General features: G+C 44.9%; 2 protein-coding genes across 37 annotated transcripts in view; both read right to left on the reverse strand.

Moving 5' to 3' along the window:
- Nucleotides 1–69: 69 nt before the first annotated feature.
- On the reverse strand, nt 70–17,457 carry ROGDI (rogdi atypical leucine zipper). Of its 2 annotated transcripts, XM_083473871.1 has the most exons (11): nt 17,220–17,443; nt 12,014–12,085; nt 10,851–10,933; nt 8,528–8,582; nt 6,315–6,395; nt 6,091–6,186; nt 4,396–4,494; nt 3,098–3,211; nt 2,331–2,380; nt 1,592–1,718; nt 70–910 (listed from the first exon to the last, which is right to left on the reverse strand). In XM_083473871.1, exons 1-11 carry the CDS (start codon nt 17,262–17,264, stop codon nt 869–871), a joined length of 864 nt encoding a protein of 287 aa, XP_083329997.1. In that variant the 5' UTR covers nt 17,265–17,443; the 3' UTR covers nt 70–868. The 2 variants fall into 2 exon arrangements, with proteins under 2 accessions (XP_083329997.1, XP_083329996.1); XM_083473870.1 differs by lacking the exon at nt 70–910 and having other exon boundaries at nt 917–1,718; nt 17,220–17,457.
- A 2,795-nt stretch (nt 17,458–20,252) lies between these two features.
- GLYR1 (glyoxylate reductase 1 homolog) overlaps nt 20,253–24,754 on the reverse strand; it is a 42,666-nt gene continuing 38,164 nt past the window's right edge. For 34 of the 35 annotated variants that reach the window (XM_083473743.1, XM_083473737.1, XM_083473732.1 and 31 more), the window contains one exon: nt 20,253–23,880. In XM_083473743.1, coding sequence (XP_083329869.1) covers nt 23,806–23,880 — 75 coding nt within the window. In that variant the 3' untranslated portion in view covers nt 20,253–23,805. The remainder of the gene's footprint in view (nt 23,881–24,754) is intronic. The other variant, XR_014518836.1, reaches the window with a different exon arrangement.

The raw sequence follows: 24,754 nt of genomic DNA on the forward strand, positions 1-24,754 counted from the left end.
ACTCCAATTAACTACACATCATTGGGGCCTCCTTCGAAACATAGGTTTGCAACTTCAGCCACACAGCACAACGGTCAGGGATTTTTATTTAACGACAACAGCAGACCAGTTCAAGGAATGATTCATTCAAGTTTAGCAGCAACCGACCACTCTGCCACCAAGACAAACATGTATGTTTTGCATTGCTTAGTGGTAGACGGGCATAGCGATGGCTCAATGGAAGACATGATGGAGGTGGTGCCTCTGGCTACCCACCAAAAGAACATTGTTCCCAACGCCACTGGGGTTAAATTGTAGAGATGAATCTTCCACATTGGCGCAAGTGGTGGTGGTGGTGATGGAAGGGACAGCAAACCAAAAATATGACGAGGAAGGAATGGCTCTTTGTGGCCCACCACACACACCAAATTGGTCCCTCTTGTCATCCCTCCATAACAGTCCAGCCCTAGCTTCATTTTCCCTGTTCACAATCACACCTTTTCCTCTAATGAAGGGAAAAGGGGAGCCTGTGGCCCTCCAAGTCTTGCTAGACTTCAGCTCCCACCAGTCCCAGCTAGCATGGCCAGTGGATCAGGGACAATGGGAGTTGCAGTCCTGTGACATTTGGAGAGCCCATTCCCTGCGCTAGAGGGTTGGGATTTGACTAGTGTTCACCAGCTTGGAAAGGAATAGGTGTACTTCTAAAGTGCTAATAAATAATGATATTCGACACATGAGGATGCCAACACTGGGCATGGTGCCTACCCAGCTGCCACCATGAACAGTGGGATCCAGTAAATCTTCACACATACACAGCTTATACAATGATTTCCTCCCAGGAAGAGAGAGAGTGGCTGAAATTGCAAATGGACCACTATTTGAGGCAGGATCAGTAGAGCTTGTAGTTCCAGTAGCCAGAAAACACAGAGATCTGGAAAATAAGAGGGGGAGAGGTTGTCAGAAGCCGCATCATGCTCATGCTCAAGACATCTGTTTGGCAACCCCCAACCTAAGGTTTCCCATCGCTGCTGTAAAAGGCTAATTGGTGTGGATTCCAAGAATGAGCAGGGAATGGGGATCCTTAATTCAAATCTCACTTTTATCACAAACTTGGTGGTTGTCTAAGCCTCCACATCCCATCCTCCCAAATCTGAAATATGGGGATAATATCAACCTACCTTGACAGGGCTGTTGGTTCATTTTTCCATTGCATTTTACTTGAAATAGGCTTAGCTGTAGCAGTCTAAATGCTCTAAATGCGCTATATTATTGCTAAGGGTTACTATCTATACATCAGCAGGACATATGCTTTTAAGTCTCACACAATCCAATGCTATTTGCCTTGTCCCCAGTGTGTCTCCTTTTTCCACATCAGATACAGAACTAACACTTCACTAAGTATACCAGAAGTAGTCAACGTGGTGCCCTCCACATGCCCACTCAGCCCCAGCTATCATAATTAACGGCCAGGGCTGATGGCAGTCCAGCAGCTTCTGTAGGGCATCACACTGGCTGCCACCGCAAAATACTTTCAACATCCAGCAGCCTCCCCTGGACCCCAAAAGCAAGGAATGCCCTTTGCCAACCACGTCATCTCTTTCCACCACCCGACCTTGTCCTTCAGCTGCTGGCACAGCTGCAGGGAGACCGTGAAAAAAACGAGGGCGTCATTCAGCCAGGGCACGACACACTCCACTTTGTGGACATGGTTCACTTCATATCTTTGGTTGTTGAACTCACTGCAGAGAGAGAGAGAGAGAGAGAGAGAGAGAGAGAGAGAGAGAGAGTGTGTGTCTGGGGCCAGGGAGGTTACACAGACAAGATTCCACCCTGTTCCCTCAGGCCTTCTTCATCATAAAGGTAAAGGTACCCCTGCCCGTACGGGCCAGTCGTGTCCGACTCTAGGGTTGTGCGCCCATGTCACTTAAGAGGCTGGGGGCCAGCGCTGTCCGGAGACACTTCTGGGTCACGTGGCCAGCGTGACGAAGCTGCTCTGGCGAGCCGGCACCAGCGCAGCACACGGAAACGCCGTTTACCTTCCCGCTAGAAAGCAGTACCTATTTATCTACTTGCACTTTAGGGGTGCTTTCGAACTGCTAGGTGGGCAGGAGCTGGGACCGCAGACGGGAGCTCACCCCGCCGCGGGGATTCGAACCGCCGACCATGCGATCGGCAAGCCCTAGGCGCTGAGGATTTACCCACAGCGCCAACCGCGTCTTCACCATAGTGTGATGGTATTTATTCATTTATTTTATTAAATGTGTATACCACCCTATACCTGCAGGTCTCAACATAAAATCACAATATAAAATCACAAAATACACAACTAAAACAAAAACAACCCAACTTACAACATGGCCCCTGGGTTGTGTAGTATGGACCCTCCAGCCGGTCTGAAGTTCTGGGGGAGGAAATAAAAAATTACCACCCATGGATTTTCAAAGAAGGAATCAGTTGTTCTGTGTAGATTCCACAAGCTTTCTTTATTATAGAGGCGATGTGAATAGTGTACTTACAATCTCAATATTTTTTCTGCTTCCTTAGAATCTGTTGTCATTTCCTGACTCTTAAATTAGAGAGATATGGTGTTGCCTTTAACTAAGTTCTACCCAAGAGTAGATCCACTGAAAGTAATGGGCATGACTAATTCAGGTCCATTCATTTCAACAGCTCTACTCTGAGTAGAACTTGCTCAGATACAACCCACAAACATTTACCCAGCTAGTCACAGCTTGTGCAATAGTCTTTCACAACACCCCCTTGAAGAAGTGATAGTAAATACAAAGGAGAAAGATGTTAAGCAGCTGCTTCTGGGCCTCATCTATAGTTTTACCAAAACTATCACCAGTGAAGATCCACCAACACATTTAAAATCAAGGCCCTTGGTCAGACCTACAAATGGCTTATGACCCTCTGCTGTATTAACCATAATATTTTGCCTTTGTTAAGATTTGGAACCGATGCTCTAACGCTGACCTTCTCCCCAAGTGGTAAGGGATGTCTTCTGTGTAGGATTACAGTAGAGTAGACCCCTGCCCTGGGAGCGAGCTGGGGGTTACGGTCTATTTATTTATATTTTAGGAGATTTATAAACAGCCCTTCAGCATTTTCCTGGTACCTTTGTAGAACTGGGTTGCAGAGCATGCAGCTGATAGACAGTCAAGCAGAGCTTATTCAGGTTGATGTAGAAATTGACGAGGATGTCTGGAGGCAGAGCAGGAGTGAACATTTTCTGCCAGGAAAGCAAAACCAGTGTATCATTAAGGTTCTTCATTTCTTGCCCATTGAAAATACCAGGTTTCAATACATGCAGGACTGTGAACAAGTATCCCTCGAGGACAGTAGTCTTCATTTTTTTCCCTGACCTTTAAATCAAACATGCATTTGGGGACCCATTCCTTGACTTTTTACGATGTATTTCTATGGTGGTGGCGCAGCTGTTATGATCCTCCTTAGATCAGATCGTGATTTGTTTGTGGGTTCCAGCTCACCAATTAAGACCAATGCTAGGACAAAGATTCTCAGAGTGTAAAGCAGGTCTCCCTAGAGGGGTCTGAAGTACTGAAGTACTTCTCTGTCAGGAGAAGAAAACATTCCCCTTTAGGCCCTGTCACTCAATCACAGGGATAGGAGAGAAACAGAACACCAAGCAGCAGAGCATATACCCGTGCTGCCCAGGGTGGGCATGCTCCCAAGGGGGGCGGGGCATAGAGGGTGCCCTCCCAGGCACAGGATAGCCGCTCGGGTGCACGGAGCAGCACGTGCGCCTTGCAGCCAGAGACGGAGCAAACCGCCAACGGCGGACATTCAGCACGCCACCCACCCACGACTCCCAAACCTCCCCCAGCTGTCAAAATGAAGGGGGAAGGGAATGCTGCCGGCAACACGGCACACCTCCCCCCCTTTACCCGACGGCTCGGGGTAGGCAGCAAATGTCACCCCCCTCAGCGAATACACCCAGGGTGTTCCGCCCCCACCGCACCCCCTTTCCTCCACCCCTGGGAATACCAACCCACCGTTTTACAACCGTTGCATCACTGCTGCAAAGATAGTGATGGATCTTTTTTCTATTCTGAAAGTCCCAGTCTCTCAACTGGGCAAATTCAAATTGGCAGACTGGGCCAAGCCCACTGGTCCATCTGCTTCAACATCTTTGGTGTCAACACTGACAGGCTGGCACTCCCTGACCTAAAGATTTCAGGGAGGATGGCTACTACTACTTCTTGACTTTTGTAGCCTTGCTGTTGCCAATAACTTAAAACCTAAGCCATTCACACAGTACATCAGGTTTAATGCAAGTATACACAAAGCTGGACTTTTCTTAGAGCACAACTAAGATTACTCTTAACAGAGATTTGAGTGGGCTGGAGCAGGTGTGTGCTTATCCCTTCCTGAGAGACTGACAAAGGCAGTTACCGTAACACCACTAGAGGCGATTTCTGGCAGAGTCAAAGTAGCTGGAGTGGTGAGCCGATTGCGAGCTCTTGTCAACTGCAGCATCACTGCATCCATCAACTGGTGTGGAGAGAGGAGGAGGAAGGCAGAGAGAAAAACCGGCAATTTTATTTAGAGATGTGGCTGAAAAGTCTTACTCATATGGCTTTCAGTGTATCAAGAACCAAGTGTAACCCTGGCCTCTCAGGTACCCTGGAGCTTTCTTCATATGCACAAATCATAACTGATGCATAGGGTCAATCAGAAACATTTCGTTTGAGTGTTAGCAAGAAACTGCCCCTAAAACAAACTGCCTTCCTGGATTAGGTCAAAGGTCCCTCTAATCTCCCTGACACCAACTGCCCCATGAGCAGGACCCCAGGAGAAGGTGGGAAGGAGGCAAAGACCACACCAAGGCCTGCTCTAGCTGGACTATCACCCTTCTTTCCCCTGATGATTCTACCACCAATTGCCCTGTGGGAAGGATCCTGATGACTTTATGTGTGGATATCGTTCACTGAGGTTTTGGAAAATGTGGGCTTCTAAACAGCCTTAGAATAATTTGCATTCTGAAATGTGGGATTGAAAAATGGTATCAATAAATAAATTAAAGTCCAGTATTCTATTAATAGCTATGGACAGCCAGGATTCTTATAAGCCAGATATCCTACCTCTAAGCATGGAGGCTCTATTTCCAATCTAATCTATCTAAGTCATAGAATCATAGAATCATAGAGTTGGAAGAGACCACAAGGGCCATCGAGTCCAACCCCCTGCCAAGCAGGAAACACCATCAGAGCACTCCTGACATATGGTTGTCAAGCCTCTGCTTAAAGACTTCCAAAGAAGGAGACTCCACCACACTCCTTGGCAGCAAATTCCACTGTCGAACAGCTCTTACTGTCAGGAAGTTCTTCCTAATGTTTAGGTGGAATCTTCTTTCTTGTAGTTTGGATCCATTGCTCCATGTCCGCTTCTCTGGAGCAGCAGAAAACAACCTTTCTCCCTCCTCTATGTGACATCCTTTTATATATTTGAACATGGCTATCATATCACCCCTTAACCTCCTCTTCTCCAGGCTAAACATGCCCAGCTCCCTTAGCCGTTCCTCATAAGGCATCGTTTCCAGGCCTTTGACCATTTTGGTTGCCCTCCTCTGGACAATGGTCATCGTTACACCTTCTATATTAATTTCCCATTACACACATCTGAAATCTCTTGTGACCTACGTGGAAAAGAAGAACAGCCCTTCTGTGTAAGGGTAAGTTATGCCTCTGAATACTGGATGGCTGTTGCCTTCACGCCCTGCTTGTGGGCATCTCTGAGTCATTTAATTGGAGACGAGATGGGCATTTGGCCTGATCCAGCAGGGCCTTTTAAAGTTCTGCTGGTTGCATACTAAGCCAGAGCAGTAGTGCCGTCTAGCCCAGTGCTGTCTGTTCTGGGAGCAGCTGTCCAAAGTCCCAGGTAGATTTCCTTCCCTGTTCTATGACCATTTGTCCTTTAACAAGAGATGCAAAGGACAGAATCTGGGACCAGACGAATGCTAAACCTGTGTCCTGTCAGGGCCATCAAGCCACAGCTCTGTCCCACAATTGTTCCAGTTGCAGGTGAAGTGTTTGCTCATCTGGAAAAGTGACTGTTCCCAAGGAGAACGGAAGCAAGCACAATTCTCACCTTGAGGACCTCACATCCTGTCTTGAACTGGTAATTGGCGCCTCTGTTGGTAAGCAGGTAGATCGCTTGGTTGACATGATTCCTTGCATCCTGGATCTGAAAAAAAGCACAAAGGGCAGCCCATCAGCATGCTGGGCCAAAGCAGGCAAAAAGGGTTTTGAACTTAGAAGCATACAAAATCTGCACAAATAAGATGCAAGAAGATGGGTTTGCAGTCATCATACCTGCTGGAGTTTCCATTGTTTATCATCCCGGAATGCAAAGTGTAGGAGTTGGTTATTCCTGGGCATTTTTAAGTTAATATCCTAGAAACAGAGAGGGGTGATGAAGGGTGCATACACACAGCATACATTCATAGCAGTTCCCTACTAATGAAAGTCTAGCAGAGACTACTCTGACCCTCCCACCCTATTTCTGATCATTGAGGTCAGGATGCTGAGTCCTGGAAGTATCAGGTGCTACATTTGTATAGGAGGAACAACAAGCTGGAGAAAGCACCTTTTCTGAGAGGCAAAAAAGATTATTCTGTGGTATTAGGGTTTAGGATGGACAATCAGATAGCCCATTAATGGCCATTTTCAGCCCCACACTGAATGCATCTGCTAACCAGTAGTTGGTTAACTAGCTTGGGAAAGTCAACAGTGGCTGTCATTACATCAGGTTGCAGAGCAAGGAAGAAGGGTTGTTTTGTTACCTCTAATGAGGAACCTGCTGCATAAACTGTCACCTAGTGGCAGCTGTTCCATCAGGCCACGTGAATTGTTTCTATTCCAGCTAGCCCTTTGGAAGAATTGTAACTTTAAGAGCTGGGGATTGAGCTTCCTTTTCCCCTCCCTGTTCTGTTCCTCTTGTGTGTCATGTCTTTTATTGATCTTTCTATGCTGCTCAAGGCCTTTTTGGCCAAGGAGAGGGGTCAAATTATTTGAATTACTTGATGCCAAGTAAATCACCAGCTCTGTGCAATACCTGGCTCACCTTAACCACTGCAGCAAAAACAAGCAAAATCCTCAAATAACCAGTGACCCAGGAAATTGGCTTTCCAGGGGCCTCAGTAACATACTGAAAGGCTGTGCCTGGTTGAACAGTTAACAAACAACAGGGAGTAAAGATGCAACCCTCCTCCTGGGTCAATCACTGAGAAGCCACAGTTTAGCAGGTAAGGAACTTGAGAAGCTGCAAGTTCTCAAATAGAAATACTATTTCAGGAATTACTGAAGTGGCACCTCCAGGTGCACCTGTGTCTGCAGGGGCTTTGCCTGGCCTCAACAGGGCTCCCTCCCTACAGTTAAGCTTCAAAGAGGCACTCTGTTGTAGCCGGTGGAACAGGTTGTAATATGTGCTTGATTGTGGTGGTGTGTGTATGTGTGGCGCCCGCAACAGTTTCTCCAGTTTGCAAATGTGCTCCAAAAGGTTGGTGAGCAGTGTTTCCCAAGCTTGGGTCTCCAGCTGTTTTTGGACTACAACTCCCATCCTCAGCTAGCAGGACCAGTGGCCAGGGATGATGGGAATTGTAGTCCCAAAACAGCTGGAGACCCAAGAATGAGAAACACTGATTTGGAGCATGCAGTAGTCCTACAGTTCATGGGGGACACACATACACACACAAAAAGTCAAATTCCTCTCTTGGATTTATTGTTACCAGCCCCTTTGGGATTAGAGGCCATGTTTATCTGCATTGCAGCAATAGTGAAGTGAGGCTGAAAGAAGTTTGCTTAACCGTCTGGGGAATCTACAACCAGGCCTCAATAACAATCCTAAGAGATCTGCATGGTATGTTGCCTGGCACTGATGGTGTGTTGGCTGCATTGCTGACATGGAAACCAAAAGCAGCAGGTAACAGTATTGAGCAGCAATACCAGGGCAGGGGTTTCATGGTCCCTGCGGCCTTTGAAAGACAATTCAGCAAGGTAAATGGCAAAGGCTCATGTGAGCAAGTGATATCAGTCAGTTGGTTATTTATCTGATTATGGCAGAGGTGCATCTGTGCCATACATTTACAGCATTCTTACACCACTTCAAACAGTTGCAGCTTCCCCCAAATAATTATGGGAGTTGTAGTTTGTTAAGGGCACTGAGAGCTGTTAGGAGACGCCACTATCCCCTTCTTAAGAGCTACAATTTCCAGAGTGGTTTAACAAACAACCTCTCTATCCAGGGTACTGTAGCTCTGGGAGGGGACTAGGAGTATTCTAACGAATCTCAGCACCCTTAACAAACTACAGTTCCCAGGATTTTCGAGGAGAAGCCACAACTGTTTAAACTCCTGTAATAGTACTTAAATGCATAGTGGCCCAAGTGAAAAATAAGCTGGAATTCCCCCAAGAGGAGATCTGCTGACATGCCAAGAGTGTTGGAAGGAGATGAGGTTTTCCTGCCTGGCACCATCAGGGAGGTACCCACTCCCTACCACGTGAAACTTGCATGAGCAAATACTCACAGCCTGGCACAAGGCATCTCCCTGAAGTGTCAGGACTCCCTTCACCTGGTCGGTGCTGAAATAAAAGGCAGTGTTGTTAACATGGATAATAAAATGCATCTAATTCTCACGGGTGTTTGGGGATGTATATACGCAAGCAAACACAAATGGTTCAAAGAGCAGGCCAGTGCTGTTCAGGGATTATATATTTACAGTTCTAACTTCCTCAGCGGAACCATCAGGAATAGACAGCATAAAGAAAGACTTGTGCTATTTCCTGGTTTTCTCTCAGTTGCCGACATACTGCAAACAGCCTCCTTGTATAATTGTGGAAAGTATGATTGAGCAAAACAAACTCTATTTGTTATTTAGACATGAATCGTCTCTGTTTCTGCAACAGGAATGTGACCATAAAATTGGGGTTGGTTAAGGATCTGATGACAGGATGCACACTGCTCTCAATAAAGTACCAAGTATGGTGGGTCCTCTGTAGCAGTGCATCATCTTCAAATGGAAGCTGGGAAAAGGATTGGATGGATTGGATGAATTTGGTGGAGGAAGGGGTTCAGCTCCCCACCCCAAAAAAGAGGAGATTCATTGTTTATTAGGATGGGTAGGCAATGAACTTTTACAATGTAATGGCAGGGAAATGTCTCTGTTCTATTTTTAAAAACTTTTATCATGCCAACATACCAAACAGTGGTAGAGACACAGATAACAGACCAGCTCTGCTTTGGCTTAACCCCAATTGACCTGGATGCAGCATCGTTCTGGGGCATTTTGAGGGATGGAAAATATGGCAGCCACCAATAGTGATAACCATGTTTCCTTCCTCTAAAGTGTCCTAAAATGACACTGCATTCAAGTCATTCTGCAGCTACAAAAAAGATGTTCAGGCTGCTGAGAGCAGAACTGTTCTGTTACATGCAGCAGTGCTAACAAAAAAATGGTTAAAGAAGCTGCCCATCCACCCTCACATTGCTTAAGTAAGAGGCCTCCATGATGGCAGCAAATTTTTACTATGTATTACCCCTCACAATCAGAGAAATGGCCAGTTTGCGGTCTTGCGAAATCTGGGAGGGGAGCATTTTGGCACAGTCCTACCTCAAAACTCAATGCTGTTATATCCATAGGCAGAGAAAGAGCAGACAATAGCTAGAGGAAATGGGAGTTCTCTTCATCCCACCCCCTCCCAGCCCGTTTTTGAACATGTGCCTTAGCAGTGGGTTCAGAAGTGTCCACCCACCCACTTGGACATTCAACCCTTTATGGAAACAACAAGGCTGAAGACCAGAGCCAGGGAAGGGACACACATCTTTCTGACTGCTTTGCACCTTTCTAGTGGTCTCCTTTGAAGAATTTAAAACACATCTCCTATACAGCCCTGGGGCTTTAAAAAACAAACAAAGCAAAAAACTGCCTTTGTTACTTATACGTCTTAAGGTGCTGCAATTCAGAATGAGCTTACAATCTAAATAGAGTGGGGAAAATGACCAAAGGCAGGAGGGACAGGCAGATGGATCAGTAATGAAGGCAAGCACTGCAATATGAAATTAAAGTTTGGCTACCATTGGGAATGAGGACCAAGGGAGTTAATAAACCTAAGGGTAAGCAGAAAAAGTGATCTTAAATCAGGTGTTCGGAGGGAGACTTGACCCAGCATACACAAGAGGAGGGGTATCTCGGGTCAGGATACAGGATGCAGCTCTCCATGCCCCTCTGTCTAGCGCCCTTGGGATTCTCCCCAGGCCTCACCCCTCATTGTTTTGTACTCTCCTTGAGGGATTTTGTCTGGCTGGAATGTGATAATGACTCTTGCTTGCCTGGATGGAGAGATGTGTATATGGAAACTTCTGCATGGCTGGAATCTAGCCTACTGTACAAATCTGTGGCTCCACCTACTTTTGCATCTGGCACCGCCCACCATGGTCACAGGGCCCTTGGGCTGAAAAAGGTTCTAAGCTCCTAACATACACACTCAGAGAATACATTCCACACAAGGGGAGAAGGCAGCAAAGGAGAATGGATGGAGCTATTGAAGGGCAAGGATGAGAGGGATCATATCAGCTCCAACGTGTGCTTCTAATTTAAACTTAATTACACTGACAGAAGCTGAATAGTTTTCTAATCTTGACTCACAGAGGCTTCCTGAGATGTTGCCTGAGAAACAACTTTTGTCTGAGCAGCATGGTGTGGTGGGAAGTGGCGATGTAAGCTCCCAGGCTTGGCTTCCCCCACACTGGCTGGCCTTAGCCAAGTCCACTTTGCTTCCCCTCCCCTCGATAGCTGCTACAAGGAGACAACAGTTGCAAATCATGTTGCCCATGAAGATCTCCATACGTACTTTGAACTACCCAGAATAAAGTTCTCCTGCTTGATGGGTCCCTCTGAACCGCTCACAGGCAAAGTAAAGCGATGAGAAGCCTCCTGAGCAAGAAAGAAGCAGAGAAGAATGAGTGCCGCAGACACCAGCTGCCTCCCAAAGTTTCTTCTTCTTCTTTTTCTTCTTGGGTTAGAAACTCAGAAAACTGGCAAGACCACTCTGCTTCACACAAGCATAAAAACCAATGGTATAACCTACCTCCTGCCTCCACACTTCTCTATTGTTTTTAAATACTTTGAACAGATGCACCAGAGTTTCCTGTTTCTGGGAAATTTATTTCATCTCATGAACTTTAAGTACTTCACGGCTATCTATCTACACACACACACACACACACACTTCTTGGCTCAGTTAAAAAACCCCATGAGTAATCTTCATTCATCCACCTGAACAGACACAGCATAGCCGCCAAAAGTGGAAGTCTTTCAATCTCTCTCTGAAGTTGTAATTCTGATATCTGGACTGGGGGTGGGGTGAGAAGAGGACAAATCTGCAGTACATAATTTGGGTCCTTTTTCATCTCTGCTACAAAGCTGGCCTGGCATTTGGCTCTTTGCTGGTGAAATTAGTGCATGGCCATACTTGTGTACAGTGATACCTTGGGTTAAGAACTTAATTCGTTCTGGAGGTCCGTTCTTAACCTGAAACTGTTCTTAACCTGAGGTACCAATTTAGATAATGGGGCCTCCCACTGCTGCCGCCGCTGTGCAATTTCTGTTCCCATGCTGAAGCAAAGTTCTTAACCCGAGGTACTATTTCTGGGTTAGCGGAGTCTGTAACCTGAAGCATCTGTAACCCGAGGTACCACTGTATTCTGGTATCATCATAAGTAGAGACCAGCATTTGGCAACCTAGTACCCTCCAAATGTTTTGGACTACAACTCCCATCAGGTCCAGCCAGCACAATGCTGGCTGGGGCAGACAGGAGTTGTGCTCCAAAGCTTATGGAGAGCACTAATTTTTGCCAAAGCCTCATATACCCGAAGCAAACAAAACCCAGAACCCATAGCAAGTTTGAAATTGTTTTGTAGTGGAACAAGAGGCCTGAGAGGTTGCTAGTATGCCCAGAAACTGCTTCAGACAAAGACACACAGTTGGAAGAAATATCGTTTTTTGGTAAATACCTTCAGAATATCTTGCAGCTGCCGTAGGACAGCATGAACCTCCTCTCGTAAAAGCCACTTGAACTCCTCTTCCTGCAGGGAAAGAAAATACATATTAAAACCCCCTGCATTAATACTCCACATTTCTATAATATGATTCACTGAGAACTTTTGTAAGATATTTAGCACTCCAGTGCTACTCTCCTCTTTGTTCCTCCACTCATAAAATCATAGACTTGTAGAGTTTGAAGGGACCTTAGGAATCATCTAGTCCAGCCCCTGCAATGCAGGAATATGCAGTTATCGCACGGACGGATCAAACCTGCAACTTTGGTGTTATCTGCACCACCCTCTAACCAACTGAGCTATCCACTCACATCATCACACATAAATGAGTAAGTTCTGCTGAAACTATCCAAAGACATTTAGAATGCTTGTGATCACGCACTTTTAAAACTGAAGATCTTACCCAGGCAGCAAGCTAAGCAAGTTAACCAGAACATTTTTATTTAACATTCTTGAAAGTTTCACATGATTTTATTTTGCCTAGAAACTACAGGGTTTTCATTCATATTCAAATCAACACAGAAGTAAAGAGTACACAGGCAATGGCAAAATTGCCTCCTCCTCTCCATTTCCCAAGCACAGAGGGGGATTTCACAAGCTCTTATTGAGTCAGCAAGGCATGGGGTGTTTCCTTAGTTTAGATGGATCAGGTTCTGCTCTGAGAGGGCAGTGCCTCTGCTGTCCTGCTCTCTCTGCTGAGAAAAAGCCACTCTTTGTTAGCCCTACTCAAATTAGAACTGATGGAAAAGACTAAAACATGTCCATTAATCTCAATGGCTCTACCCTTTTTGTTGTTGTTTTTACAGTTTTGTGACCAAAGTGCCACAATTCATAGCTTAGATTTTCTACTGCACAAATTGGGCCATACCGATAGAAATATTTGGAAATCCAACATTTACTTAAATCAGTGGTGTCCAAACTTTTTTCAGAGGGCCAGATTTGATGAAGTGAAGGGCTGACCAAAGGGCTAACCGAAGTTGTTAACCTTTTTTTAGGATTGAAGTTGTTGAGCTTTTTTAAGGATTGAAGCTGTTGAGGGGTTTTTAGAATTTTACCCCCCAGGATATAAACTGCCACAGGGGCCGGATTAAAGCGAGTGGCGGGCCGCATTAGGCCCCCAAAACAGACTTTGGACATGCCTGATCTAAATAAATCACCCTTGAGCCTTATAGTTGCAGAGACATGTACATATGGCGCTTCCAGCAAGGCTCAACTTTGAACTGAGCATGCCTCCTAGTCCCTTCCCCATGACTCAAGGTCTTACCACCACTCCTCAATTTATTGACCTGCTTCCGACTCTGACAAAATAAACTGTGGAAACCTCCCCCTCCCCCAACATCTTTCCCTATCATGCAATGACATCTCAATGTCTGTTCCCAAATAATCCTGGAAAGGTTTGGTTCAAAGAGGAAACCAACTATTCACAACACTGACAACAATCCACTTGTTTACACAGGAGTGAATCCAAAAGCACCACATGGCTTCAGATAAACAGAAGCATTGCTGGATCCAGAAGGGGCGGTGGAGCCAGAGTAAAACTATATCCCCAAGGGCACCTTGAACATTCTTCTCCAGCTGTTATGAACACAAACGAATTCTTTCAGAGTCTCTTGAACCTTGACAGCACCTACACAGCTTTAATAATTAACTTGCATCTATTTCTAAGAGGCTGTCTTCATTTACTTTTAAGGAGAAAGGCACAGGGTAGGAGCCAAATCTTACCTCCCACCACCCAACCATGTTCTTTGGGGAACCTCTTAGGTCCAAACTCTTAGGTTACTCTTCATTTACGCATTTCTACTTGAATACAGATGTCTCCAGATCTTCTGCATTTAACAGCTGATCAGCACCATTGTGTGAAACCCCTAAAAGTGCCCATCTGATACTGAGTTTGCTACAAGTACATTTCCCATGCTGGGCATGCACACAGGTTACTTGATGTAGAGTTCCCCACCCGTACAGCAGTCTGTCATGTTGTACAGGTTAAAACTGTACTTCAAGTGTGGAAATGCACCATGAATCACTCCCACTGGGTAAGGGTGAATCTGTTTAGAATCAAGGAGTTCACAAACAAACAAAAAATGCTGCATGTAAACTGAATAACCCTTTGCCACTAAGACAACTTACTCTAGGATGAAGCATTCCTTATGGTGTTGGAGACATTGTGTTAGTCAAATGAACACAGTGATATGAACTGAGAACATGCAGCATAGAACTGTTGCTTGAACTAATGTTTAAACAATGCTCCAAGCAATCTGATTAAGGGCCAGAATAGCCTTACTGGCATCAGCAACACATGGGACCTAAACAAATAAATAAATGCTTTGTTTCAGGTCTCAAGTGATAAATTCTGCCAGATTAGATTTATGTATATTTAAGACTCTGGAGAAACTTATAAAGCAGGGATGGGGAACACCAGGCCTGTGGGGCCAATCTTTATTTGGCCCTCAGGAGGCCTTCCACCCCACATGCTCCTTGAGTGTTTTCGCCTAACTGAAATGTGTCCCTAAACTGTTATAACGCTTCTTTGCTGGCCTGGATGAAGGGTGGAGGTGTGTGTGTGGAAAAGTTTGCATGGTGGAATGCAAGGTATGGCACAAAGGCATGATTCACACTTTCAAGGCCCACTTTTGCATCTAGCCCTATCCGCTGGAAAGGAATGCAACCCTCAGACTGAAAAAGGTTCCCTACTCCTGCAGTAAAGTCTTCTATTGATGATAAAGCAAAAGTAAGTATTCTGGCACCTTAATAGATTAACAAATTACTATGGAATAAACTCTAGGCCTGTACAGTTGAAATCAACAATACTGTTGGTGGATCCTAGCATATAGAACCATATGTGCTAAGTTTTCAAGTACTTTAGCCAACCGGCGCAGACATGTGTTTGGTGTCGAAAAAGCGACAGCAATGGTAACTAATGCAGCAGATGAAAACACTGAAGAGTTTGCAGATTCCTGAGAAACCTGAGGCATGTCTCCGACCCTCACAGCTCCAGTTAGGATCAAATCTATCAATCTTAATTTTCATCCGAAACTGGAAAGCAACACACTGGCTATTCAGTGATACTTCACCCCAACAATATACCTTCTTTTACAATAATATCCAAATAGCAAAGTGACAGACCTTGCTTCTAATTCAGACCTTTCAGTAACAGCTGTGAATGGCATTTAAGAATTCATGAAGGGAATGCAGAAAACCACTGCACCACCCATGTGCCTCACAGAACCAACCAATGATGTTTCATTGTGCTAGAACTGAACTGTCAACAATTTGTGGATGCAGGCTTAAAGTGCAGAACTATGAACACAAACAGAGATTGACAAATTTAGAGAGGACCATTCCATCAACTCTCCTGGTCAATTCTTGTTAAGTAGATTCTCCACATCCAGAGGCAGTACATCTTTGGACACAATTACAGGAGATCCCAATCATCATGAAACCTTGCTTCTAGGCAGTGGCCTCTGGCTGGCAGTGATGGGAGAGAAAATGCTGGACAAAAGGGGTTATTTGCTCAATTCAATAAGGAGAAGTTGATGTTATTGCTACCTGCTTGGGGAATGCAAGGCAGAGTCTGGGCATATACATGCAGCAGAAGGAAGTGGTAAAGAATCCACAGATGGCAGGATGGACTGTATCTTTTTGGACTGTATGTGTGCAGAGAGTCGTTTTATTTAATGGTCCCATGTCTTTAAAAAATCATTGTAACTAGAACACTAGCACAGCAAGGATCAGGCTGGGCAAGAAGACTTGGCTCTGATGAAGAAGCATTTTAAGACATCAAAGAAGCTTTCAAAAAAGCAAAGACTTCCACATCTTGCAGTGTAAAATGCTAGTCATACTATCACCAACTCAAAGGATAAGAGCATCTCTGCTGGTTTGGACAGAGGTCCACCTAGTCTAGCATCATTTCCAACAGCAGAGGCTTGACAACCATATGTCAGGAGTGCTCTGATGGTGTTTCCTGCTTGGCAGGGGGTTGGACTCGATGGCCCTTGTGGTCTATTCCAACTCTATGATTCTATGAACATGTGTCAAACAGAGGTCTCTTGCAGCCCTTCCTGGATAGATTAGGAATCTAAATTGGGACCTTTTGCATGCAAAGCATATGCTGTGCTACTGAGCTACAACCCCTCCCTGCTCCATGCTTTTGCTCTGCCTAACCTACTTCAGAAGACCAAAGAAGCCTGTGGCACACTAAAGCTTAAAAAATCATTATGGCATCAGCTTGTGTGGACTACAGTCCACCCCTCCCGTGTAACAGGCACACTTGCACACACACACACACACACAATGTTTGGAGGAATCAGAGGGCAAGAAAATGTGGAAAAGACAAGTGCTAGAGACTCAACATCCTCTGGAAATCACAACCTCACAAGTATGCTGTAAGATAAAGTGGGGTCCCTTGCGGGAAGGAACCTTGCCCACCACCCTGAACTCCTTGAAGGAATTGTTAAGCGGGGTGCAAATCTTATCTAACATGAGTGGTTTTCAAATCGTGTCCTGGAGTTCCTTGGAAGTATATCGGGTGATTTTATTCCTCAAAGAGGAGCTCAGCAACAGTGAACAGATTGCCCCTGAGGACAGAATACATCAATTCACAAACTCTTGGGCTGGACTCCTTTAAATGAATTTTAAATGTGCAGCTGAAACTCTCAGCCCAGTTTTTCCCGGCAATTCATAGAAAGCAGGGGAAAGAACATCAACAGAGCCTGGCTGCTGGATCAGGCCAATGGCCCATTTGGTCCACCATCCTGCTACCCCAGTGATCAACCAGATGCATCTATAGGGAAGCCCACAAGGAGGACCTGAGTGACAGCACTCTCTCTGTGCTGGCAACATATTTCAGGATGGTGATGACGACGACGATGATAAATATCATTATGAAATAAGGTAATTATAATTTCAGGGGAGGCGGCGGCGCCGGCTCTGCGATGCTGTGGAGTGACGTCACGCACCGCCGATGCTGGCGCGGGTGACGTCATGCACGGCCCCGCTCCACACCGAAGGGGTTGAGCCGAACAGAGCCGCTGTCGGTCCCTCAGGGCTGAACAGAGGCGCCTGGGCTTCTCTCGGCCAAGTGGGAAGGAGACGCCGCCGCCGCCTCCGAACCCAGCAGCAGCTGCAACAGCAACGCGGCCGGCCGCCCCAGCCGCTCTCTCACCAGTACAGCCCTCTCGGCCGCGCTCGCCAGCGCCGCCATCCTCATAGCCGCGCCGCCTCTCGTCCGCCGTTCGCCAGACCCAGATCGATAACCGCCTCACGGAGATGCTCCGCGGACCCGACGGCTTGACTTGAGGCGATGCGTGATGCGCGGGCTCTTCCCTCCCCTTCGCTCCTTATTGGGCAGGAGCATCAAGAGAAGGCGTTCTTATTGGCCAGTTCTGAAAGGCCTTGCCTAGACGCCTCCGCGAGGCTCCGCCCACTCCTCGGCTTTTAAATAACCCTAGAGACGGGAGGAGTTTACAACCACTTCCGGTCTGAAAGATTGTTCTCTCTCGGTGCCTTTATATTTATCAATGCCAAATTGGTTTTACCATAGAGGTTGGTGCCAAGGGCTAGAGCGGCATCAACTTGCTTTTTTTTTTTGAGTGTGCATATATCTATTTATTAATTGCATATTTTAGACACAGGTGGGCATACCCTGGTGCAGAATGCGGCGCAAACTCTTACCGCAGCATACACGCACTCCTCCTTAGACTACCTCTTACAGTTCATGCTTTCTCCTTTTTACCCGAGGATCATATTACGTAAAACTGCTTTCCTATGTACATCCCCGGTGACAACTCTGACCTGCAATTTGCATTCCTTCCGAGTAATACCCCTTCCCACCCTCTCACGATATGTAAGGGTCTGGTGACTTCTGTTTCAGTGTATCTGAAGAAGTGTGCATGCACACGAAAGCTCATACCAATGAAACTTAGTTGGTCTCTAAGGTGCTACTGGAAGGATTTTTTTTTATTTTGTTTCGACTGGGGTCCTTCAGTTTTCACCGGAATTTCAGGGTGATAGTGGTATAAAGACTATATAGTGTGTTTTATCTCTACGTTTTAAAAACTGAAGCCTAGCAACCTGGAAGTCAGGCGACACTCATGTATTTCTGCTTTCCTACCTTTTCCAGCTTCTGAGGGTTGTGGCGTCATAGAGCCTAGTGACGTAATAAAGCAGGCTAGTCCGCCCAAGCGTTTTTTGGGGGCGTAGAGGGAGCATTGTGAAAACAACCAAGGGCAGATAATGTGAAATCCACCAATTTTAATGTATATACTATATTAAACTGTATCTAAGGGATATAAAGATAAGAGTACTGTACAATTCTCTTTGTTTCCAAAGTGCAGAGTTATGTGCTGGTCAAAACGACATTACTGTATTCACAACCAAGGAGACAGAAAAAACCCTGCTGATGACTGAGCATGCTCAGTAGCCATGGAGTAGTAATTGACTGTGCTCGAAAACAGCCACAGAAAGGGGAGGGGCATGGAATGGAAAATACTGAAAAAGACATAGCTGGATAGAACTCGAGCAGGCACATTCCATCCCGCAACACACCAAATATAATTCAGATTAATATTGTAAACTAACGGGAGTTATCACATCCAGATTATAAACCATATAGCACTTCTTTGATCGGCATTATGTTCCCAGTGAAATAGTTACCATAAATTCTTCAGCTTGCGCTTTCCTTCTGTTTATATCCCACCTTTCTTTCCCAAGGTTGGGACAGTGACTGGGCCAATGTTACCCAAATTAGTTTTATGGTTGAGAAGGTACCTGCATCAAAGATCTCCATATAACCACAACGGCAAGCAACTTTCATTCCCAATGCTATTTGAAACAGAAAGTTATGTTTACTGACATGATTTATCATACTGTGAAGTTATTTTTCTATAGTGTATAGCAGAAATTCGCTTCCAAAGACTTCCCCTTTGAAGCAGTTTAGTTTTTCAGGGAAATGGATACTTTCATTCTTGTACTATTAAACAAGTTGATGTTTAATACTAAAGATAAACAAGTTGTATGCTTAAACAGAACCCCCATATTTAAATATTTACACAAAACAAAACTTTTGTTTCCAGTTCAAAACTTATCCAACCTGTTTGGGTAGCAATGTCTTAAAGGAGGGAGAACAGGAAATTCTTGCTTCCTACTTTGCTGCAGCACACAAAAATAATTGTGTAGCCAAACAGACATATGCATTAACAATCCCAAAAGCCAAAGGTAGGCAATTCTTCTCATTAGGATCAACTAGCCAAGTCATTTTATTATGGTCAATAACCAGTATCAAGACAAAGATACCAATTACAAAATTATAAAACTCTAGACAAAATAAGATGTAAAATCACATATAAACAAGCAGTTCTAGGTGGTCGTTTATATCAGAAAGGAATCCTTCTGATCTAGGGATATCCATCGTAGAACCCACTAAAACACCAGAATTTCATGTCCTCGTGAACTCTTTTGGCTTAAGAACCCCCCAAGGTAGCAAGCAGCCTGCAGCTAGAAACAGAAGGGGAAGGGCCATAGCTCAGAGTATAGTATCAACTTTGCATGCAGCAGGTCTCAGGTTCAATCTCCAGGTAGGGCTGGGAGGGAATCTCACTTGAAATGCCAGAGAGCCACCACTAGTCAGTGCAGACAGTATTGTGGTAAGATGCTCTGGTGATCTCACTCCATATAAGGCAGCTTCCTTTGAAAAAGAGCACCTGCCATGTCTAGAGCAAAGCTGTTGTCTGTCACTGTTGAATGACACTGCTAGATTGCTCTTTTAAGTCCTTCAAGCCTAGTTCTGTATACTCTGACTGGCAGAGGCTCTCCAGAGTGTCTCTCCCCAGCACTACCTGGAGATTTCAGGGATTGAACCTGGGACTTTCGGCATGCAAAGCTGATACTCTTAACATTATTCAGAAAACACAGCAGTTCTAGAGCTGACAGAGGAAAAAAAGAGTAGGAAAATGGAAACAACTTTAACTGGGTTGTCTTGCAACAGACAGGAAGAAAAACTGCCTGTCATTATGGGATCTGAGTGTATAAAAGTGTGACGTGTATCTTCAGTTTTAATACAGGAAAAAACATAACATTGTGCTCTATGAATCAAAAGTAAGGGGAATGTTAGGCTTAACATATTTCTTTTGATTTAATGGCTGGTGAAGGAGAGAAAAGAGAATATTGGTGGGGAGAGCTTAGAAACAGACAAGTAACATTGTGTTACCAAGAAAGGTTTTATTTCCTTTTGCCAGTAGCTTTGTTAATTGCACAAGAAAAAAAATCATTTCTTCTGTTTTTGCCATTTAATCATCACCACACATCCTAGTCTGAATGACAAACGTTAATTAAAAACAAGGCAAAAAATTAAAAAAAAATTCACAACCTTAATTAACTATAGATCGGTCATTGAAGGAGAGGGAATTAAAAGAAAACTGCTTTTTCTTACAAGCTTTCCACAAGTGTCACATATTTTTTCTCTTTAAAAAGGAAGGATCCAAAATAAAAAGCAATTGCTAAAACAGAAATCCCCATTAAAAAGTAACTTTACAGTATTGTCAACAATATTAAGACAACAATGACCAAGCCAGTTCAATCACACAGTCTTGTAATCCAAGCTTCCCCTCCTGCAACATCAACAGCTGGAATCTGAAGGGACCCACAAAAAAAGGATTTTGGAGAAATTGGCTCCTGAAGGTGAGAAACTGAATAGAATGTATAGCGAGTCTTGCGGCCCCTTAAAAAAACCACCACAAATATATTGTGGCATAAAACCTGTGGGCCATAGCACACTTCTGACCCGTGAAAGTTTATGCCACAATAAAAGCTTTAAGGCACCACAACTCGCTCCCATTTTGCTGCAAGAAATGAAGGCGGCTATTCTTCTGAAGTGGCATTTGAGACTGCAGAGTGCTCGGCCCACCCTTGGCTTCTATCTGAGAGTGTTCTCGGCTGTTCTTGGTTTATCAGTAACTGTAGAGTCCTGCAGGAAGAACCACACCCAACAGCAGATCTTTATTCTCCTTGCCAAAGAAGCCACAAGATAGGCCTTCAATACAAGGGGTTACAGTTCTCTGTTACTCCTACACCCAGCCTAGTTTGGATTTTTCGCTCCAAGGCAAAATAAAGTGTACTGAAGTCTGCTGTTTCTGTTTACACCTTTTAAAGTTTTCTGAAGACAGCCTTTATCACAAGAAACCCCCCCCCCACACACACCCTGGACCTCTTTGGGATAGTACCTTAAGATCCTTGCAACTACTTCTATCATTTATAAATCACGCTATGTGAAGATTGCAAAGTATGTCCTCCAAAATTAAACTGCTCTTTCTGCAAGATCCTAAGCTGTCCTAGCAGGATCCAACAGGGAATCCATAAACTCACAACTGTTGTGTGCTCATTTCCACCGCTCATCAAGATAAAATTTCAGCACAGGGCAGAGTAGCAGTCTCTGATGGCTATCTATGGCCAGAGATCACACAAGCAGGAATGGAAGACCCTAGGGAGAGAAGGCTTCCTCAACCTGGTACGCTCCAGAAGATTTTGACTAATTCCCATCATGATGGCTGGAGCTGATGGGAGCTGTAGTGCAAAACACCAGGAAGGCATCAGTTTGAGGAAGGCTGCACCAGAGGAACACTTAACTGGTTCTGTTTCCTTTCCCAGGCCGACTGCTAAAATACCACAGAAGTAACAAGCAACTAGAGGAGTGTGGCTTTCATTTTTGTACTGGATCTACAAACGTGAAAGTCCTGATCAAGGTAACGTCCTGGTCCATGTGGTATATTCACTACAAAATGTAAGTACGGATTACTGTGCAGACTGGGTCTGTGCATATTAGGGCTCTACAGCTGCAGGACACACATGGAAAATGTGAAATCTGATGTGTGAACAGCAAGGGGTGTCCATCCTGCTGCTTTCCAAGTGTGAACATGGGATTCTCTTCCAAGACTAACACTGAGTTGATGTACTTAAGACATGGGGGCATTTTCTCTGCTATTTGTACGGCACCCACTTTGTATATCCTTGTATTCCATTTTGAAAGTTCAGAAGCTGCCAGAGAGAACTAAGGACTGTTCATTTGACACCAGCCATTTTTCACATGGAAGCATGTGGTCAAGTTCTGTTGGGCTCAAAAGCTCACCCTCCCTCAACGGCAGCTCTGGTTGATTCAAATAGATTTATTTGAATTCTCTGGGACCCTACTTGACTTCCAGTGAGACCCAGCATGGTAAATGGCCTCAACAACAGGAGCCATTCCCCACTTCCCTTTACTAGGTTATTTCCAAAGCATGGGTACTTGGCCAATCTGCTGGAGCACTCACAACTTCACCAACAGATGACAGCATATCAATTCAAAGCTTGTTGTCACTGCCATTCATGCAAGCAGAGTTTATTAGGCTGTATTAAAGTTCTTGCCAACAAATAGGCATATTTCCTCCACTTTTACAGAAAGGGAAACATGGAAGTCAAAATTCTGCGTTTAGATTTTGGGTCTTCCTGAAGCCACTTTCTCTTACCTTGCCCTATGGCTCTCTGGCAATATGAGAAGAATCCTAATAATCTTTGCCAACACTAACAGCCACAGAAGATCGGGTGCGTGCACACTGTGCATGCTCTCAGGACATAAAACCAAAGGAAGATCCAAAAGTTTCTACCTTCGCTCTTTAAAACACATCCTAGTTCATCTTCTGAATTATAAAAAGCACTAGGGTTTTACAGCAATATTCAAGACTGGATTAACCTTTTGGGAACTGGAGTCTTTTTAAAATCAACAATAGGGAATCTGTGCCCTCCAGATGCTGGGGGACAAAAATCCCTTTGTTCCAAGACTGCCTTGGATTTGGAGTTCAACAATGCTTGGAAAGCCAAAGGCTGTTCTAAATGCATTTGGCATATCCAAGTGCCACAGGCATATGCTAGATCCTGTGTACACTAAAAACTAAGCTGTCTGAATGGGAAGGGCCATGGATGGAGCCTGTTTTGGTTCTCGTAACTAATTCCACTGAGATACTGAGGTGGGGAATATCCGAAACTACAATGCTAATTTTAGCCCTATCACCTTCTTGATTGTGACTGCTTTCCTCCTAGGAAAAAAAAGAGGAGCCAGGTTCCCAGGGTCTAGACCAGGTGTGGGAAATCTCTGGCCCTCCAGATGTTGCTGAACGACAACTCCCATCATGACTGGGCCACTGATCTTGCTTGTGGAAGCTGTAGTGCATCAGCATCTAGAGGGCCTGAGATTGAGCCACCCAGGTTCACAGGCAGGTGAGACAGCCTTCTTTCAATTGTCCCTAGTGCATAAGAGAGGACAATGAACACATTACCCACAGCAAATAAGTGAAACAGCAGTTAAAAACAAACAAACAACCTCTTGAGGACACTGGTACAAAAGTGAACACCAGAAGAAGCCAAGCAGCAGACTTCCTGGCAAGAGTCACCTCAGGGTTTGAGATGACCTGCAGCCAATTCCATTCTGTGACTCCGAGAATGTGGTATAATTTGTTGTCAAGAAGGCAATGATCCAAGCCCTTTCCCTCCTACTCTTGCTGCTGCTGGCACAGGAAGGCTTGCTGTAGAATCTGCCCTTGTGGCAGATCCCAGGAGAGTTTTTGTATTTTAAAAAAGGAAAAACAATTGAGGAGAGGTGGGGGGAAGAAAAAGAGAGAGAGACAGAGAGACAGAGATGGACTGGTCCAGAGTTAAAACCCAGTATTCATCATCATCATCATCATCATAATTAATAATCATGGTATTAACAAGAATGGGGTAGCCTAGTGGATGTAGGCCCTGTACACAGCAGACATGTCATTGTCAGATTGGTCCAATGCTTTTGCTCGTTTGTAGACCTGAAGAAAGAGAAAGGCAATAAGAGAGCAGTCCTTTCAGAAAGCAAGTATTCTCATAATACTATTGGTTTCCCACTAGAATACAGAACTGCCTCAGCAATATCTATAAACACTTCCCTTCAAGGAATGCTATGTGAGTTGGGGAATTGGGGTCATAGCCAGCACCTATGTGTAGCTCACCATGAGGAAAAGCCTGCTGGCCATAATTAGCCCCAACAAAGCTTCCCCCCACAGGAAAGACGATACTGTGTCATGTAAAAGAGCCAAAATATTCCATTAAAATATAAATTTTCAACAGCCATAAGCAGTATTAAATCACCAAACTCTAAACCAGGATGGGCAACCTGTGGCCTTCCAGATGTTGTTAGACTTCAGGCCTGCCAAGCATGGCCAGGGATGATGGGAGTTGAACAACAAATGTTCTACAGGTTTAATTTTAACCATGAGAAGCCAAGGCAAACAAAAATGTTTTACAATGCTTTGAAAAAATGGCTGAACCCCAGAGGACTTGGCAAATCAAGGGAAGAGTGTCATAATCAAGGGGCACCATCAAGATCACCTCCGTATAAGTGCCTGCTGTCTTTTAAAAAAAGGTGTGTGTATGGAATTATCAAGAAGATCAGGGTTTAAGAAGTCTGCTTGACATGGCAAGTGTGCAGATGTGAAGGCCCATTAAAAATAGGTGGAAAAAATGGTCGTTTCCCATCCACCTCTTTTTCCCAGCCATCACTTATCTAAGCAAGTGTGATGCATCCCTCTGGCAAGGATGGTGGGTGGTCCAGCCTATTTCCAAATTTTGAAGCTAAGGAGGGTGGGAGTCCTTTGCCAGTGAGCCATACCTCCAAAGTTGGAAGACTGGGGGCTTGGCCATGCA

This window comes from Podarcis liolepis, assembly GCF_965112155.1.
Source record: "Podarcis liolepis genome assembly, chromosome: 14".
Lineage (NCBI taxonomy): Eukaryota > Metazoa > Chordata > Lepidosauria > Squamata > Lacertidae > Podarcis > Podarcis liolepis.

What these genes read in the sequence shown, in the direction of transcription:
- ROGDI (XM_083473870.1), bottom strand. Translation starts at nt 17,264, where the DNA reads ATGAGGATGGCGGCGCTGGCGAGCGCGGCCGAGAGGGCTGTACTG. An exon ending in CAGGATGTGAGGTCCTCAAG is followed by an intron (nt 4,495 to 6,090) that starts GTGAGAATTGTG and finishes TCTCCACACCAG; the next exon opens with TTGATGGATGCAGTGATGCT. An exon ending in TCGCCTCTAGTGGTGTTACG is followed by an intron (nt 3,212 to 4,395) that starts GTAACTGCCTTT and finishes CTTTCCTGGCAG; the next exon opens with AAAATGTTCACTCCTGCTCT.